General features: G+C 39.0%; 1 protein-coding gene across 1 annotated transcript in view; it reads left to right on the top strand.

Annotated features, from left to right (window-relative positions):
* Ryr2 (ryanodine receptor 2) overlaps nt 1–20933 on the top strand; it is a 393422-nt gene that overhangs the window by 84633 nt on the left and 287856 nt on the right. Inside the window, exons 11-12 of the mRNA XM_032885202.1 lie at nt 11430–11504; nt 13405–13561. Coding sequence (XP_032741093.1) covers nt 11430–11504; nt 13405–13561 — 232 coding nt within the window. The remainder of the gene's footprint in view (nt 1–11429; nt 11505–13404; nt 13562–20933) is intronic.

Genomic DNA, 20933 nt, shown 5'->3' with positions numbered 1-20933 from the left:
GATGGAGCCTCAGGGGGGATGCTTAGGGAAGAAATGTGTATCTTGATTAAATTGTGAAACTGAGCAACTCTATATACATAATAGAAAAAAAGACTTCCTTAAATTAGGTGTTTGGAAAGCCTTCTGATTTTGAATCTTGTTGATGTCATGACATAGACTTTCAAAATTGCTTCCTTTGTTTGTCCCCTAAGCCATTGCCTATGTCTGAGAGAACCAGAGAAGGCAATGGCCCACAAGCAGCACTTTCTTTAATTAATATCATCTGTTTGAGGGGGAAGAAACACATAATGATGGCCTAGGCATATAAACTAAAAATGTTTTTATCATTTTTAAGTATTGAGGTTAAGCAGGGAAATATGTAAAAATAAAACAAAACATAACATTTTTTGTTCTATAGGCCTTTGCTGGTAGTTTTGACCTAGCCATGCCCATTGGTTGTTTCCTGTTATTAAAATTAAAGATCAACTGTCACATGAGATTTGTGCTAGGTAGTAGAAATGACTGAGGAGATGGCCAGCAGGGACATTTGCTTCTGAGCAATCCAGGAATATTTTGGTTATTTGTGCTAGGCTCCTTGACTGTTGGCTTTACCTTGTTCTGCCAGGTATTTAATAGCTGTAGCTCTAACTGTAGCAACAGAGGAAGCTGCTCAGTGACAAGACATGTAATTCTGGATATCAACGGACTTGTTCAACTTTTTCACGAGATTCATCCTCCATGTTACGTCTTCATTCTCATAGAGTGCTAATAAGACCTATATAGGCAGAGTAGCCTCCATTGTGCTGTTGAACTAAGCAGAATTGAATCAGAGAATGAGCTATCAAGGTTTAATTATAAAGATATTCCTGCCCACCTGACTTAAAAGATCGAGTTTTGACAGGGTCAGGAATTACACATCACTGTTTCTTTTAAGTTCTTTGAGGTTTTTTGTTTTTCAGGTAGGAATTTAGCTGTAAAACTTCTAGTGTGTATCCCGTAGGACCAGCGAGATGCACACGGTAGAGGGTGGATGCACACTGTAGAGGGTGTGAGCAGTCAGGTGGGTGTCTCAGAGTTAATTGGGGGAATGATCTCCAGATAAGGGGGACAGTCAATAAGAGAATCAGGTGCCACAGGAGATTTAATAATTGCTTTAACATAGACTTTCATTGTGGAGGCTTCAGTTTTAATGACAGAATTTCATCTGCAGCACAATAGATTTTGTTGTTGTTGCAGATTTTTCTCCGAATATATCTTATTTTCTCCCATGAATTTTTGTGATTGTAATAAAATATCAACAAATCCCTTATTTCCGTACACATATATTTATGATCAGAATGTGCACTACAGGGATTAAGTGTGCCATCCCTTTAAGGTGATAAATTTTTATTGTGCTTATTTCTTCTTGTGTCAGGTTTTGAACCTGAGACCCAAGCATTCTACTATTGAGTGACATCTCCAACGAGTTAATAGATTTTAAAGGAGTTATGTTAGGGAGTGTTAGTTTGAGTCTCTAGTTTGAAAATCAGTAGAGGATGAATGTTGTTCATAAAACAGGTTTATGAGATATCTTTTGCACAGCCGAATTCATTCTACAGAAGTTGTGAACAACTGTCTCATTCTGAGCTGTGTTGAAAAAGACAGTGTCTCCCTCTCGAGGCACATTCTATAGTGATAATAAAAATAAACATGTTTATTCACAATTATGAATACATTGCCCATGTGCACGTAACGTGAATACACTGAATAGAGGTGATGGGGAAAAATAAAAGGACAGAAGGGAACCAAGAGTGTGTGAGTATTACATGTCCTGCGGAAGTGGGGGGGTTGTTCAGTGTTTGCATCTGATCATGCATCGCTTCTGTAATCTACGTACATTGTCTTATTCCTTTCAAGCAGGACAGTGAAGACACAGTACCTTATATGCTATGGAAATAGATGTTATATTTGCTTTCTGGAGTACGGCTCAGTAGACACAAGCTATGCTGCATGGATGCATGACAGTATTTTTACTCCTATGGCCTTTGTAATATGAAGATGATTCAAAGAGCTGCCATTGTGAATAATTGATGAATCATGAGATGGTCTTCGTAGAATGAATTGAGTGTCTCTCTGTCTAGCTTAGAAAGAGGCACATGGTTTGTGACCTTGCACAGTTAGATGAACCAATCTCAGAAGGATACTATATCCAGTTTACTGCTATAAGGGGGCACCCTCCTGTGTTCCAGCACAGGCAAGGGTGAAGCTACCCATGTTTGTCAGCTTTGTGACAGTATTTGATCTTCCTGGATATTTTTGCATGTTTGATTTTGCAAGTGCTTGAAAAACTACCCCTAATCTATTGAAGTATCTCTGCTCCTTTGTCAAAGATCACTTGACTTTGTTTGTGTGGATCTATTTCTGGGTCATAAACAAAGACAGTTTTGTTTTCTTTATCCCATTATACCTACTTTTCTTTATTTTTAATTTTTGGGTCTATTTTTTTAAGTTAAGATCTCGTGTAATGCAAGTTAACCTAGTACTCGCTATATGACTAAGGATGGCCTTCAACTTCTGCTCCTCTTGCCTTTACTTCCTAAGTGCTGGAATTACAGGCATGAGCCACCATGCCAACCCAATTGGTTCTCTACGTTACCTTAGTATCCTGCAGCTTGTCTATTACAGGGTTAAATTGATTTCAAGAGTTTTATGTTATTGTTGATGTGACAGGTTATATAAAAATTTCAATGAGAATATGTTGAGACCCAGCTCCAGCATTGACCCTCAGGAGGAGGCTAGCATGGGGTTGACTGACTTAAAGATTAATTTGTTTTCCTAAGCACCATTTATAACAGAAGATGACTCATGCCTTCGAATATGATGTTAGTTTTATGTCTGTGACAAAATGCCTGACGGAAACAACTTGTGGGAGAAGTGTTTTAGTTTGGCTCATGGTTTCAAGGACTCATTATTGGCAGGCAGGGCAGGTTGGCCCGGCCATGTAGTGAAGATTTTTCAAATCCTGGCTATAGGATGGGAAGCAGAGGCAGTAGTGAGTGGTCTATTCAAAGGCCCACTTTACTTCTGCCAACCAGTTTCTGTTATAGAAAATATTTAATCTCAATCCAGGGTTTCTACCCTGCCTTAGACCGTAAAAGACACATAACCTTTATATTCATAATAAGTCTTAATCAACACCAGAGCTGGGCAGATGTCTACCCTTCATGCTATTATAATCTCCTTCCCCATTAACAGCCCCAGATTATAACTTGCCATGTTCTATCTAGGATGCTCTTAACTTTAATTGGCCAGCTCTTATGGGCATGCTTTTATGACTCACTGAACCCATAGCATCTTCCTTCTCCCTCTCCTTGTGGTTTTCCTTAGACCACAAGCCTGGGAACCCCATGCCATGTCTATCTCAATTCTGCCCTGCTATAGACTGTAGGCATCTTTATTCACCAATCAGGAATAACTTGGGGGACAAGGTCACATAACATCACTTGGGTCTACATGCAGATTCTCTCATCCTTGGGGGCATCTAGGCCTTAGAGGCCAGTACTGAGCATCACAATACATAGCCAAAGACCGAATCTCAAGTTTACACCTCTCTTAAGCTACACAATCTTCAAGATAGAACAATAGTCTGGGGTCAAGCATTCAAAACACAAGTCCAAGTGGGGTATTTCAGATCCAAGCTATACCAAGGTCAGGAAACCCATAATACTGTGGATTTGACTGTGGCAACTCAATTCAGGTCAAAGTGATTGAGTCCTTACTTATGACTACAGAAGGGCTGGCTGCAAACTCTGAGTATTGTCACTTGAATCCTCAGATGGCTCAACCCAGTGCTATAGAGGTATCATTTTTAACTTCCTCACAGGAACCTAGAAAATGGTTGAAGGAAAGGAGTCAGGGTCTGAAGAGATGGTTCAGTAGTGTTGAGTGCATATCGATCTCGCCGAGGACCCAAGTTTACTTCCCACTTCCCACTTCCCACTACCCATGTTGGATTGTTCCCCACTGCCTGTAGATCCAGTTTCAGGGAATCTGATACCCAGTTCTGGACTTGAGGGACACACACACACACACACACACACACACACACACACACACACACACACACACACACACACACACATCTTAAAGCAAAAAGTAGAGTTCAGCAACCTGTCCAGCTTTGAACAATGAGATGATGTCTTCAGAAAGTTAATAACAATGAGATTTGAAATTGACTTGCCAAATTCTTGGTGCCCTACCAAAAAAAAATTAGCTCATAGCTATAGTGTCATCTGGAGAAGGTGCCCTCTGTCAGAACTCACCCTTGTAGCCATCATGGGTCTCCTCATAGTGCCCAGTCATTTATTAATGATGTTTTATGATTATGCCCTGAAGCTCACTAATTGGAATTGTGTATCCTATAAAATTTTATTGTGAATAAATACTCCCATGTCAGGCAGTGAGAGGCTTGTAAAGATTTGTGCCCTCATTAGCATGCTAATATAGTATTTTCTGGGCTTCGGATTCTAAAGATGAATACGCTAGCTGTCACAGCACTTGCTCTTTACCCAGAGAATGAGTGGTTGAACAATTGAGATAAGATTTAAATTGTATTTTATGACTCCCAGAACCAAAAGAGCTAACTACTTATGTTTTGGTGGACAATGTTTAATAACCATGAGAAGTTGAATTGATGACATTGTGGGGAGAATTTGTGCTTAGAATACATTTAAAGTTCTTCTTACGTGGTCAGCCTGAAATAAGAGTTCTCTAATGAATTGCATCGTCTTGGAGAAGGATGTGTCGTGGAGGCATAATGTGCAGTCAGAAGCCTGGGAGTTTTTCAAGTAGTCTTCAATGAGCTAATATGATTGGCTATGACATGTGCATTTTAAAAGTTTCTGTTTGATGCAATTGCAGCAACTTCAGCTTTTCTAGTTTATGATCTAGACGTTTCCATTTAAGAAATGTGTGTTTGGTCCTGCCATGGTTAGACCCCCAGTGCAGTGGAATGTTAGCGGGGGGTGTGGTGGGGGGATGGGGTAGGGAGTGGGTAGGAGGGGGAAGGGGGATCGATGGGAGGAATACCCCTATAGGGAAGGGTGAGGGTATAGGGGCTTATGGACAGGAAACAGGCAAAGGGAATAACATTTGAAATGTAAATAAAGAAACATATCCAGTTTAAAAAAAAAAAACAAAGAAAGAAATGTGTGCTTAGTACCAGCTTTTTGGGATTTGTTTTCTCAGTTACTCAAGAGGTTGTGGCAGGGAAAATCTCAAGGTAAAGACCAGCCTGGACTGTGGATGAGTTCAGAGTCAGCCTGGGCAATGTAGTGGTACTTGTTGCAAGTTAAAGGAGAAAGAGGTCTGGAGATTTAACTGGGTGCTAGAGTGTTTGTCTAGTTGTATGTGAAATCCTGGGTTCAATCCTCAAATCTGCACAGTAATAGTTTTTAGGGTGATTATCAATTGTATTATTTTTACTTATTTTCTCCCTCCCCCCCAAGGAGCTATAACATTGTAAGGAGTGGGTTTATATATTTATCACAGTTCCATATAACAGTTCATCATCAAAAGCAGTTAGGGCAGGAACCTGGAGTCAGGTGTCCATGCAGAGGGCATGGGAGGGTCCTATTCACTGGCTGGCTACCCATAATGTGCTCAGCCTGCTTTCTTATAGAACTCAGGGCCATCTGCCCAGGGGTGAGGGCCCAAAATAGGCTGGGTCTCCACACATCAACTACTAATCAAGAAAATGTCCTACAGGCTGTCTACAGCCGGATCTTAGGAAGACATTTCCTCAATTGAGGGTCCCTCTTCACCAGTGGCTCTAGCTTGTGTGAAGTTGATGTAAAACTTTCCAGCATAACAGCTATTCATCTTCCTTAAATTTTGACAAATTTACTAGCACTTGCGTTGAAGTCCCCAGTGGTAGCCCCAAGGGCAGTGTTTTATAAGTCATTTGACCTTTTTAAAGAAGGTTTTATTTTTCCCCCTCCAGTCTTCTATATAGAAGAGATTAATTGCCCTGAGATAACCATTGGGTTGTCTGAGTATAAAGATGTTGACACCATTTGGTAAACTTGTTGGACTTTGGGGTGGTTTGAATGGGAATGGCCCTCTATGGGCTCATATGTTTAAATGTTTGGTCCTCAGTGGAACTGCGTTGTGGGGATTAGGTAGTGCGGCCTTGTTGGAGGAGATGTATCTCACTCTGAGATTTCAAAACACATCGCAGGCCCACTTCTTTACCTCATGGTTGTCATCTCAACAAGTGAGCCCTCACCTTCTGCCTCAGTGCCACGTCCTGCTGCCATGCTTCCTGCCATGGTGGTCATGGACTCTAGCCTTTTGGAAACCATGAGTCCTCAAATTAAATTCTTTCCTGAGTTGCTTTAGTCACGGTGTCTCTTTTTTTTTTTTTTTTTTTTTTTTTTTGGAGCTGGGGACCGAACCCAGGGCCTTGTGCTTGCTAGGCAAGCGCTCTACCACTGAGCTAAATCCCCAACTCCAGTCACGGTGTCTCTTCACAGGAGTAGAAAACTTTGACTTTGGGGGAAAAAAAGTCTTTCTGGATTCTGATTTTGATGCCTGAGATACATGGCGGGCAAAAGTGATACTCCCTTCACAGAAGAGGTGCAGGCCTCCGGGTGGACCAAATTTATATAAGCTTAACTTCCATTTGAGTCGTATAGGATGGACCTTGTTCTGTGTTTCATTTAAGGTTTTGCAAAAGCATCAAAATTATCCTTAAATAGCCCACAGAGACTTCCTGACAAAACAAAACAAAACAAACAAACAAAAAGCAAAACACCAACAACAACAACAAAAAAAAAAAAACAAAAAAAAAAAAGACCCAAACCCTACCAACTTCTATACAGTAATAACTGTTTATGTGGAATCCAGTAAGTGACCAAGTTCCCTTGGTCAGCTGTCAATACTTGAGAAAGACCCTAAGGTTTTATACCTACTGTTGGAACACTTTCCAAATACAGACTTCAGTTCAGAAGGATCTTTGAGATAAAGCTAAAAGATTTCAGAGAGGAAGTAGGATTTACTTTCCTTTCAACTTTATGTTTGTGTTTTAAAAAATCTGAATTAAACTTACCTTTAACTTTCTACTCATATAAAGTTAAAAAAACCTGTTAAGTTGAAAATAAAGTTATGAAGGAAAATGTTTGAACATTTCTCCTTTATAGATGCGTAATTTTACACAGCCATATCTGTATTATTTGTATCTTAAAGCACATTTTATTTCCAACCTTGTGGTTTCTCTGTAACAGTCTGTTTAATCAACATGTTAGGGTCATTACTCAGCATCTTTCTCTAAGCTTATTAAGAACTGCATATTTGCATATTTAGGACATATTCATAGTGATTTATTATTGTACAGAAAATTTATATTTCTGTCTCAGTTTTATTTTCTGTTGCTGTGATAAAATACTGTAAGAAATATAACTTAGGGGGAAGGAAAAGTGTTTATTTTAGGCCCCATTTCCAGGTTCTAATCCACCATCATCGGGAAGTTACAGTGGCAAAAACTTGAGAGAACTGATCACATTGCTTCCACTGCATGCAGAAAAGAGCATAAATGCTTACCTATATTAATTTATTTCTCTCTTCTCTTGACTGTGGTTGTGATGATACCAGATGCTTCAAGTTTTGGCCATCTTGATTTCCTCACACTGGTGGGGTGTTCCTGAGCTTGTGAGCCAAATAATCCCCCTTTCTGCATAAGATGCCTTAGTCAGTGTGTTTATTCACTGTAACAGAGAAAAAAGGAAGACAGCTCCTGTCTTCTTTATACTTAGACCCATTTGAGAGTCTCACCATTCTGCATTCTATTGGACTGCTGTGCTCTTCTCTTCCAACAAGAATTCTTTCTTTTATTATCCTTTTTTTTTTTAATAATTGAGGAATTGTAGACTATAGGCTTTTCAGAATCTCCATGCAATCACAGATGTTGTGAAATGGTCCTATCTTCATTTTGTTCCTGGTACAATAAATCTTCAATTTCTTTTGATCCTGGGAAAGTCTCTTCATTTTCTAAATGGTTAGGTTTTTTTAAAATTACATTTCTAAATTTCATTGCTAACCATTAGAAGAAAATATGACAAGGAGTCTAGAGGATTGGGGAAATGACTCAGAGGTTAAGAACACTGGGTGTTCTTGCGAGGACTTAGATTCAATTCCCAACACCCGCATGATGGCTTACAGCTGTCTTATCTCCCATTCCAGGGTATCTGATGCTCCCTTCTGGCCTCTGTGGGTACCAGGAATACATGGGATGCAAGGCATATATGCAGACAACATTCCCATATGCATAAAAAAATTAACAGATATTTTAAAAATGTATCTAAGACTGTTCTTTATGGTGAAACAGAAGACTTTTATTAAAGTCAGAGTTATATAAACTCTATCATCTATATATCGTTCATCAACCATCTATCTACTAATCTTTATTCATCTATCTGCCTGCCATCTTTCTCTTTACCTGCCTATCTCTATCTATCATATTTCTATCTTCCATCTTTCAGCCTCTGTTTGCATCTATGTATTTATCTATTATCTATCTATCACTATCATCTATCAATCACCTATCATCATCATCTGTCTATTATCTACCTATCTACCATCAATGTCTCATCATTTGTGTTTATACACACAGTGAAGTAGAATGTCCAGATTATTTTTCATTTATGTTTTAAGCATGTACCTGAAGACTTTGATTTCTTAGCCTGAGTGTTCTCTGCCTAAAATTTCCTAAAGCTGCTGACATGCTTCTTCTATATAACCAAGGTTAAGAAACCCAATGAAATAACTAATATAGCCCCATAGCTCTCAAAATGTCAACCTGCAGAATATACTTCACCCAGGGGCTTATGGGAAAAGTAGATGCATGGGTTTCACCCTTGACCTCAATCAGAAACTCTAGCCATAGGGCCAACTTGTGCTTTAAGAGGATTTTGGAAAAAATATACCTCACTAAAGGTTAATATTCATTCACCTGCATCAGTAGTGCTGTGCTAGGGTTGCTTTTGTCTCATGAGGGACATTTAGCAATGTGAGAGGCAGTTTTGCTTGTACCAACTGATGGGAGGCTGGCATTTGGTTGGTAAGGGGGCCATTGCTGTAGATATCCTATAATGTAGGAAAAATCCCCTGTAGCTAAGATATGTCCAACTCCACACAGCAGGTGTACCGCCAAGGGGATACCCATCTACACCATGGGGTCCAAGTTTTGGATCCTCATTGGATGAAGACTTTAAAAGGAGCCAAACTCCACATCTACTTTATTGAGCATTGGTGGGGACATGGCATAGCGTTTTTTGATAGTTTCTCACGTGATTATTGCATATGCCATGTCAGAAAGTCACTGCTGTTGAAAGTGTTCACTGTTGTATCTAAAGCCCCTCTGGTTACTGTAGACAGCTGGGGATGGTGCTGAACCTGTTGATAGATCATAAGAAATGAACATCTAGGTGTTATGTTCTCTCTGATGGTTGTGTTATCACAGGCAGTGGGAAACATGGCTTTCTGAAGTGCTATTATTAAAAAAAAATCTAAATTGAATAAGCAGTTATAGTTAGACATAGATTTAGAAATAAGGACACCATGACACTGGAGAGGTTGCTCCATGGCAAGAGCTCTTGCTGTTGTTGTGGAGAATCTGAGTTCAGTTCCCAGCTCACAACTACCTGTAATTCCAGCACCATGGGGACACATTAGAAAGATCAGATTATGGAAAGTTGAATGGGACGAATGGAACAAAAATTTTCATAAGATAAATATTAAGAAGGAAGAAACCAAAACAACACAAGCAAAGCATGTACCCCAAAAGGAGGAGGAGGAGGAGGAGGAGGAGGAGGAGGAGGAGGAGGAGGAGGAGGAGAGGAGAGAGAGAGAGAGAGAGAGAGAGAGAGAGAGAGAGAGAGAGAAACTCCTTTAGAATAAAGAGGATAGCTAACCAATATTAACATCTTGTTTGAATCTTGATAAAAGCCATGGAAGAAAAGATTTTGTGAGATAATTTAGAACATTTGAAAATTGACCAGATATTTTATAATGCCAAAGGCTGTCTGTGGAGAGGTTGTTAGAGGCTGTAAGCAGGGTTGGTCCCATGCTGATAATTGTTGAAGTTTAAACTGGGTGTGCAAGGGCTTGTTTACTCAATTTTTTTGTGTATATTTAAAAAATTCTTCAATAATGATAGAATAAAAAGTGTTGTCAAAAGGGATACAGAGGAGAAGCAGGCAAGGAAGGTGATAGAAACATGGCCTGGATAGCAAGGAGTTTCAGAATCTTTTTTTTTTTTTTTTAAAGTCTATTGGAGTTGGTGACAGGAAGGTTGTTTAATGGCTGCAGCAAACTCTATTTCCATAGAGGAACAGGTCTGGGAGTGACATTGGATCACAAGAAAAACCAACAGGAGGTAGATGGCACTTAGACAGAGAGGGAGGCTGGAGAGGAGAAGCAAGGTGTTGGTGTTATGTTTGAAAGAAAGCATTCCTGTGTATGTTTAGATCATGGGGAAATATTCTAGAGAGGAGGCTGAAGCCCTGGGGAAAAGACATTGGGTGTATTCACAATCCTTGGTTTTCTTGAAACAGTGTTGAAAGGTGGTTATAAAGACCAGTTTGGCTAATTTATGTAAGTTTCTTGACATCTTATATTATTAGGAGTATTTGGGCATTTGGGTACATGTGATAGACATCCTGAGATGTACCTTTGCACATAATTTGATCATTATGTGCAAGTTATATATTGAAGATTTTTATTTCTACTTATGTACTTATGTGTATGTGCATGTGCATGTGGGTGCCTATGAATGCTAGAAGTGGTCAACTCACCTGGTGCTGGAGGAACATGAAATTGTGAGTCATACAACATGAATGCTAGGAACCAAACTTAGGTTCTCTCCAAGAGGAGCAAGTGTTGTGGACCACAGACCCATCACTCCAGCTCCCTCTCTTTATATTTTATGTATCAGTTTATATTTTGTCATGCATTGCCTATGGGTGTAAATTACAGACGACTGTATTAAAATACTGAGTCAACCCTTTTACATTTCTTGGAAGTATTTTAAACAATGAAAGCCAAATTCAGAGCCATGAACAATTATGTGCATATCTTTATATAATAATATATAAAACGACACCTAAGCTGTTAAGCCTGTACTTCCATGGCCAAAGTTGGTAAAAGTATGTCCTATAGAGGGAAGTTATGAAACAACATTAATATTATATGGGTAAGTAATGGGGACAGAATATGGTTAAATAAATGTTTAATAAGAAAGAACTTACATTGATCAGTGTTAATTTATTTTTATTCCCAGCTGTGTTATCTCCTGCCTCACAGTAGATCTTTAACATTTACAGCCTTTTCCTCACCCTGCCTTCTTTCAATTTGCTTAAAAAGTAGAGTTCAAGGAATGAAACCTGTTAAACTTTTTTTTTTTTTTATGTCAACAGAACAGTCCATTATGAAGGTGGTGCTGTATCAGTTCATGCCCGCTCCCTCTGGAGACTGGAGACCCTAAGAGTCGCGTAAGTAGAACTTCTAAACCCAGCCTAAAGTTCTGAGGGTACAGGATGGTCAATGCCTTTGGCTTCCAATTCAGGGTGAGATGGTTCTATTAGCTCCAGCAGCAAACAACATGGAAGACAAATGTAGTGTCCAACCGTTTGTTCCTCTTGTCTCTTTCTGCCTCTTCTGTATTGATTCACCAGGTGCAGGACCCAAGAATAGTCTCATTTCACAATTGCATACAGCCTGCCTTTGCCTTTGGTCTCTCTTGCTTTGTAACATCGCCTCACCCACACCTGGCATCTTCCTGGCATAAAGCACTGCTAGGATAGAGTGATGTCAGATTTGGAAGCAGGACAAGTTATCTGCAAGCCTGTCACTCACCTGAAGCCTGAAAGACTATGGATTTAAACTTCTAAAGGTGTCCATGGATACGAACAGTTCAACAGCTATTTGCAGAGACTATGAACTTGACTCACAAGTAGCTTGATACAGGAGTGGGAAATTCTGTATAGTAGCCAAAATCACCACAGTATTCATCATAGCAGTAAGAATTCAGATGCCCACAGATGTATGCATATTTCTGGTATGTTTAGAAGTTATCTAAAGAGCGCCTTTTAGTCTGTTTAAATGCTGCATCACTGATAAAGGTAGAGCTTTAAACTGTTTCAGACAACTCTACTATATTAGTAAGAACTTTTAAAAAATAATTGGAAGGTTTAATCTTTGTTTCAAATGCACTAAGTTGTCAATATATTTTTCTAAAATATTACATTTTCTAAAAGAACTTAATTGCTGTAGATACAGACTCCTTGGGTGAGGGCCAGGACTGTTTTACCAGAGTCAGTGTCTGTAGATTTTTAAAATGTGAGCCATCTGCCTATTTAATGATGAATACAATAATTAGTGTCTGAAGCCATTTTGCTCGGGTATTCTAAACAGTAATCTCAGAAAACATGACACATTCTCAATATTATCCTGATGAGTTTAAACCGATGGGTGGAAAATAACCTCCTATATATTAAAGGGGTATTGGTTTTGTTTTGTTTTGTTTTTTGAGAAAAGGGCAGCCCTGGCTGCCCACTAACTTGCTGTGTAGACCAGGCTAGCTTTGAATTCAGAGATTAGCCTGTCTTTGCTTCCTAAGTGCTAGGATTAAAGTCATGCACTCTGAAACCTCGCCTCAAGAAGTGATGGTTTAAAATCAAGTGGCTTCACTTCTGCTTTCCAAACAATCAAGTGACTATGAGTTAACACTCACCTTCATTTACTTAAGAACACTCAAACTCATATTCATGGTGAAGGGTGCTTATTACTCCTCTTTTCCCCTTGCAAGAGTCCCTGGAGAGATTTTACTTCAGAGTGGTGGGTTCTGTGATTACCTGAGTTTTCCTTCTTCTAGCATTCTCTCTAGCAACAAAATGTTCTTTTAAACCTTTATATCGTTCTGTTAGCCTATACCATAAAACATTCCATATTCACAATATTTATTGTTTAATAATTAAAAATTGTCTTTGATATAAATATTACATTGATTAAATCCACCTAAACACCTCTACCTTTGAAATTACTAAGTTTAAAAGGGAATTTTTATTAGATATGCATCTGCATACATACAAATTAGGCTCTCCTTTTTATAGTATATAAATTAAGGGAAGTAGTATAGCTACATATTTAGAGTCATTTCTCCCTATAAGTATAAAAGCTGTGAGTTTCCCTGCAGTTTCTCAGTCTGTCTCCTCCCTTTGCACCTGGTTCTAAGATGTTTATACATACAGACGTGTAGCATATGTCTGTACATCCCACTCATAGTGTTTATCCACGCCTGTGTGCACACACATGAAGAATCACACACCTACATTTCAATGGCTGCTTCTCTGATGGTGATGGTGTTGGATCAAGTTCTGGTTGTTTTGCCAGGTGGAGTGGAAGCCACATAAGATGGGGCCAGCCATTCCGACTCCGGCACGTCACGACAGGAAAATACTTAAGCCTCATGGAAGACAAGAACCTTCTACTCATGGACAAAGAAAAAGCTGATGTAAAATCAACGGCATTTGCCTTCCGGTCTTCCAAGGTAAAACTGTCATTTTTCGGTTTCTGACCTGCTCTGTTTCTTTGTTGTTGGGAGCAAAGGAAGAACAGGTGCGAAGTTTTCTCATCCCCAGCTCCCCAACTTCTCTATCAAGTCAGATTCCCAAAACTACTGAAACTAGCCCTGAGATGGCCTGCTGGCTTCATAATTTCCTGTTTTAGTTAAAGCATACTCTCCAGCTCCTTCTGGATGTCTTTACTTTTCTTCCTTTTAAACTATAAAGATCTATATTTTTCTTTTTATTAAAAATATGGTTTTTTTTCAATAATATATCCAGATTATGGTTTCTCCTCCCTCTACTACTCCACGTTCCTTCCCCACCCCCTCCAATTCAGACCCATCACCTTTCTGTCATTGGAAAATAAAAGGGCTTTTAAGGGATAATATTGTAAAATAAAATATATTAAGGTAGAACAAAAATTAACACAGCAGAATAGGACAAAACTAACAGAAAGAAAGAGCCCAGAAACAGATATGTATGCGGGAACCCGCTGGTTTGCATGCTCAGGAATCCCAGAAAAGACACTTAACTGGGAGCCACAATGTAAAGGATGTAGGTTAAAAAGAGAGAAAAATATATGAATACAATTTTTTTAAAAATAATAGAAATTAAAGATTAAAAAAGGAAGAGCCCCGACATCACATCATGAGACAAGACACCTCCAATGATAACACTGAGTTCCTTTTCTTTTGGCTTCTACTCCTGGGTACACAGCCTAGCCCTAAGAACAGTTTGCTCTCCCAGTGAGACTCCTTGGGAGGAAGCTAAATTTTGATTTGCAAATGGTTATCAGTTGGAGACAGCTTCTGAGCTAGAGATTGGGGTATGTGTCCATTCGACCTTTCACCTCCATGACTCCATCTGGTATAGACCCAGGCAGGCCGTGTGCATGCTGCCTCAGTCTCTGTGAGTTCATAGGAGCTTTGATCGTGTTGATCTAGAGGGTCTTGTTTTCTTAATGTCTTCCACTCCCTCTGCCTCTCTTTCCGCCTTCTTTACCACACAGTCCCCCGAGCCTTGAGAGGAAGGATTTGATGGAGACGTTCTGAGTGTTCCATTCTCTGTATACTGCCTTGCTGTTAATCTCTGTGTGTGTTCCCATCTGCTGCAGGAGGAAGCTTCTCTGGTCATGGTGGGGCAAGGCATTGACCTATGAGTATAGCAGAATGTTATCAGGAGTCACTTTATTGCTATTTAAAAAAGAGACAGTATTATTTGGTTTTTCTTTATGAACCTGAGTTATCTGGTTTTGGGTTCTTAGGTCACTCAAGCAGTGTTGGATACAGGTTCAACCTTGTGGAGTGAGTCTTAAGTTAAATCTGTTGTTGGTTGGTTACTCCTAGAAGCTTTGTGCCCCTGTCACATGAGATATCTTGTAGGCAGGAGAGTATTGTAGATCAAAGGGTCTCTGGTCACGTTGGTGTTCATGCTTCTCTTTTGGTAGCATGCTAAATACCTAACTGTACCAAAGATGCTAACCCATAGGGGTGAAGGCTGTGTGCAAACACCAGCTTGACTTCTCCATGTTCGGTGAATTGTATTGGTGTTATCATCAGCAGTAGCGCCACGATGTCAGTTTGTGGGGCGGACACCTTGTCTCGTTCCTGCTTTGAATGGAATTGCTGAGAGTTATTCTCCATTTAAGTTGATGTTGGTTATGGGCTGTCTGTAAACTGCCTTGATTATGAAGTATGCTTCCTGTTTCTCTAATCTCTCCGTGACTTTTATTATGAAGGGACTGTTGGATTTTCTTTTTCCAAAGGTGGATCTAATGAGATGATAATTTTTTTCTTTCAGTTTGCTGGTATGGTGGATTGCGTTTATTGATTTATGTGTGTTGATTCATACTTATTTTATCTCTAGAATGAAGCTAACCTGATCATGGCGAATGATCTTTTTGATATGTTCTTGGATTTGGTTTGCGAGTATTTGATTGAGAATTTTTGCATCTATGTTCATAAGGGAAATTGGCTATAATTCTCTTTCTTCGGGGGGTGGTATCTTATGAGGTTTAGATATCAGAGTAACTATAACCTCATGAAATATATTGGGCAACATTCTTCTGTTTCCATTTTGTGGAATAAGTTGAAGACTATTTTAAAATATAAAAATATTTTTAAAGTCTGGTAAAATTCTATGCTAAGACCATCTGGCCCTGGGTTTTTATTTGTTCTGTTTGTTGGTTTGTTTGGTAGACTTAATTACTGCTTCTGTTTCATGAGGGGTTATATGTTGGTTTAAATTGCTTATCTGATCTTGAGTTAACTTTGGCAGGTGCTCTATATCAAGGAAAATATCAATTTCTTTTATAATTTCAATGTAATGGAAAATAGGTTTATTTAAGTAGTCCTTATGATTCTCTGGATTTTCTCAATGTCTGTTGTTATGTCCCCATTTCCATCTCTAATTTTGTTAAAATTGGACATTCTGTTCTCTCTTTGCCTTTTAGTTAATTTGGGTATGAGTTTGCCAATCTTTCTGATTTCTCTCCAAAAAAATCCACAACTCTGTTTCCCTGATTTTTTTATTTACTTTTTATTTGTTTGGTTTGATTTTGTTGTTTTCAGCCCTGAGTTTGATTATTTTTTTTTTTGCTGTCTCCTTCTTTTAGATGTAATTTTTTATTTTAGAGCTTTCAGGTGTGCTGTTAAGTTCCTAATATGGGATTGCTCCAATTATTATTTTTTTTTCTGTAGGCACTTAGTGCTATAAACGTTCCTCTTGGAACTGCCTTCCTCATGTTCCATAAGTTTGGGCATGTTATATATTCATCTTCAATCAATTTTAGAAAGTCTTTAATTCCTTTTTTATTTTCCGTCTTGACTCAGTTTTTATTCAGGAGAGAGTTGTCAATGAGCTTTTAAGCTTCCTCTTGTTTCCATTGTGAATAAATAGCTTTATTCTGTTCTGGTCAGCTAGGATGTCACAGTGTTATTTCAGTTTTCTTGTATCTGTTGAGATTTGCTTTGTGTCCAGGCATGTGGTCAATTTTGGAGAAATTTCCCTGAGCTGCTGAGGAGAAAGCGTTTATTTATTTATTTATTTTTGGTTTGGGTAAAATGTTCTATAAATACTGTTAGGTCTATTTGGTTTATAACATCTGTTAGCTCCAGCATTTCTCTATTAAGTTTTTGTCTAGATGGCCTGTCCACTGGTGAGAGTGGGTTTTTTAAGTCATCCACTATCAGTGCATGAGGGTGAATATGTGATTTAAACTGTAGTAGTGTTTCTTTTATGAACTTGGGTGCTCTTGGGTATGCTTCATAGATGTTAAGAGTTGCAGTGTCTTCTTGATGTGTTTTTTTATTAGATGAATATGTAGTAGCCATCCATATCTCATGTGCTTAGTTTTTATTTGAGGTTTATTTTGTCAGATATTCAATGGCTACACTGACTTGCTTCTTAGATCCCTCACATACAGATGTGTTATTAGCAGGTGCTCCTAGGCACACAGACATGCACAGATAGACATACATGGAGACATACATACTCCACACAACTACATTTGAAAAATCTAAAAATATTTTCTGGAGTCTAATGTTCCAAATGCAAAATTCATGTCTCCAAAGCTGGTGGGAAAGAGGGAAAAGTGAGGAAACACTTGGTCACTTTCTATTAGATAGAATCATAGTGACCTCTGTGTAATTGTCGCCTCCCATGAGATGGAGTCACAGTGATCTCTTGTGTTATAGTCAACTCCTGTGAGATAGAGTCATAGTGATCTTCTGTGCTATGGATATATTTCTTTTTAGAATTATTGATTTTTTTTAGTTAGCATACAAAATAACAGGTTTTATTTTGACACTTTTATAATTGACATAATCATGCTTTGCCACCCACTCCTTATCTGCCACCCACTCTGTTTTTAACTTTCATTGTCCCCTCTAAGGTTTTAAAAATGAGAGATCAAGTTGAACACCACAGTATGTATATGATATCTCAGCGCTTGGGAGGTAGAAGCAGAGGGATGTTGAGGGAGAATTAGGCAGGAAGATCATGAGTTCAAGGCTAGCTTAGACTAGATAGACGCTCTTCAAATATACCAACAACTTGAGAAACCATTCTCTAGAAATACAGATAAAACAATATAAGCATTAAACTTATGTGTAGTGTTAACTAAAGTAATACAAGAGAGGTTGGTGAGCAAGAAGATGCTGAGTTCACACTCCAGCCTTACACTAATGAGAAACTTTCCAGGAAGAACTACAAGCACAGAGCTTGCCAAACAAAGAGGAAACCAGAGAACCCAAGCTGTGCTAGGCTGGCCCACTACATTCACTTTATCAATATATATGAATAGAAAACTGTAATTTTAAATGAAAATAAGTTGGTATTGGGTCATGAAATCGAAGCCATGATAGAGACCTACAATGAAACTTTATTCAGAGAGCCAAGCAGTGGCTGCTGGACTACCAGGACAGCATGAGGTAAGATTGAGAAGGGAGCTTGACTGGAATGCACACTGGGATAAGATTCAGGTAAATAAAAATATTGCATGTGACAAAATGTACACATCTCATGGTACTAAAGAGTGAAAAAAAAAACATGGAAGTTATAAAATTGATGTACCAAATCACTAATGATCTTGATAATCATAGACCTGCAGGAGATAAAACGAATGCCAAGTCTGTGCCTTTGTGTGGGCAGTGGAGGAATATATGCTAATCTTTCAAGTTCACAAACTATAGAAAGATCAGAAAATAAGAGTGAGGGAGGGGAGATTTTATATTGGGCTTTGGTATGGCAGACACCCATAATCCCAGCTCTCAGGAGGCAGGTCCAGGATGAGAATATGATGAGAATCCCTGAGTAAGCTGACCAGCTAGACCGGTCAGTTGATAAGCTCTGGGTTCAGGCAAAAGAATATGCCTCAGTGAGAGGGAGTGGAAAGGGATACAAGCAGACAGATACATGACATTGCCAACTTTGGGCCTCACAAGCTGAGACTAACTTTGCAAGCTCTTGGTGCATCTTGTAAACGTGTCTTGATATGTTTTCCCTCCAAGGCCCTCCTAACATTCTGTCGGTGTTGGATTTGATATTGTAGTTTAATTCATTTTACTGCCTAGGTCCTCTGCCTAGGTTTCTATTCAGGAACTCTCATTCTGGAAGCGACAGTCAAACAATGCTACCACCTCCACTGAAGGCAGCAAGGCCATTGTCTGAGCATGGTGGTGATGAGCTTTTTCTCTGAAGCTCATTGTCTATCCCCTGTGTACAGCACCACTCAGCCCTGCAGGCTGCTGAGAACCTGTTGTCACACACGGGCTCTTTATAGGGAATTCTCAGTGGCAACTGTGCGTGAGGAGAGGTTGACAAGCAGGAGAGCTAGAATGCAGCGAGATACTTAATTTTAAAAATTATAATAAAATTTAAATATTGCTGGAGGGTAACAGGTTTTTCCAAGGGGTACAGACAACTGCCAATATTATTTCTGTTTAAAATCACCCATTCTAGTACGTAGTTCAGAAACAGCTGTCACAGTACATTTGAAAAACAGAGACCAACATGTTGGCTCAATGCGTAACTGAGTTTGATCCTCTAGACTCATGTAGAAAGAAACAGTGCTCACGGTTGTCTGCTGATGCCCTTGCAAGCACCTGCCCACCCACACACATGTACACTCAATAAACGAATGAGAAAATTTAAGAAGAGAATGCAATAATTTAGACAAGGGCAAATTAGGATAATTTACCTTCGAAATTATCACTCGAATTTGTCATTCAAAAATAACCCCTTGTCTTTATTACAACTTTTAAGAAATGTTAACAGTAAACAAACTTAATTATGTACTCTGTTGGGTTTAATCAATATTTAATAAAATGTCTTATTCTCCAACATTTCTTTTATAGTGAAACTTGGGCGATTCAACATTCTGTATTTTAGATTGATGATGGTGCATTTAGCAACTGCTTTGCGTTTGAAATTTTGGGTTATTTTCACACTGAAAGTCTTTAAATACTGGTGACTCCTCCCTTTTTGGAAGTTGAACTGTTTTTGATCCAAGGACAGGAAAGTTTTAGGGGACTTCGATCTTAGAAACTACAGAGAGTTGACTTCGATAAAAATCAATTACATCTTTTGAACTAGCTTATGAATGTTACCTTTTACAGCTATAAAATTGTTTTTGTAAGTGTATATTTAACTTACTGTCATTGGGGGAGGTCCATGCCTATGGAGGGCATAGGACAGCCTTTCTAAGTCTGTTCCCTCTGTCTGCCTTACCCACCTTTACATGGGTTCCTGGGATTGAACTCGTCACCAGATGTGTGCTGCAAATGCCTTTACAGGCTGAGCCGCCTCTCCTGCCTCAAGCTCGTCATTTTAAAGACATTTTCCTAACATTTGCAGCACTTCAGTGAGAGATAGCATATACCACATTTGACAGTTAGGATCTGATGTCTCTGAGAAAAAGGGTTTAGACCACACCTTCCTGTTCCTTGTCTGTCTCCTAGAATTCGTGCCTTGGAGCATCTCCTAGAAAGTACCTCTAGCATTTAGTCTAGACTCTTCTCCAGATTATTTTAGATTTCTTCTTCCGTGTGTGAGATCGCATCATATGTTCTTTATATTCCAACTGTGTTCTTATTCCTAATGTACACAGACAGAGCAACTCTGAATGAAGCAAGGCATTGCCAGACTCTACTTAGGCTGACTAAAGAAACTTAGTCCAAAGCTTGGGCACATTTCCAGAGTTATCTCAAATCCCAGTTTGCAGGTAGATCTGCTGATCTAATTTCCAAACTTACACCTTCCACCTGCCAAGCCTTGGGCCTACCTGACCATGTTGTCTTTCCGTCAGCCTGTCTCTGACTATTGAGATTTAAGCATTTTTCTCCCAACATCAATTCCTAGCTCTTAAGACTCTTGTGTGTACTGGATGACTGAGATGTTCATTCTGTGTTGTCCAAAAGTAGAGAAGTGACTTACTTTGTCATCTACCTTTTTGTGTTTCCTGTTATTACATCTTACTTCTCCTTCTTCACCAAAATGTCAGTGCTTTTTTTTTGGATCACGCAGTCGTTTTAGAACACACGACAACTCTGTCCACTGTATGTTTTTTAAAAGACTTAGTTTTATTTATGAGTGTGTATGTATATGCACATATGTGGGGTCTGCCCATGGATGTCAGAAGAGGGCATTGGAGTCTCTGGAGTTACAGGCAGTTGTAAACCATTCAATATGGAAACTCTATGCTGAATGAGAGCAGTAAACGGTCTTAACTGCTAAGCCATTCCTCCAGTCTCTCCTCCGTGTAACTTATTTTAAATATTTTAATTACAGATTGTAAATGTTCAGAAGTTTATCGGTAACCATATGGGAAGTACAGCTGTAATTAGAATTAAACTTTGT

Source organism: Rattus rattus, chromosome 14 (assembly GCF_011064425.1).
Source record: "Rattus rattus isolate New Zealand chromosome 14, Rrattus_CSIRO_v1, whole genome shotgun sequence".
Taxonomy (NCBI): Eukaryota; Metazoa; Chordata; class Mammalia; order Rodentia; family Muridae; genus Rattus; species Rattus rattus.
The sequence above is the reverse complement of the archived record's forward strand: the minus strand, read 5'-3'. Positions and strand labels throughout refer to the sequence as shown.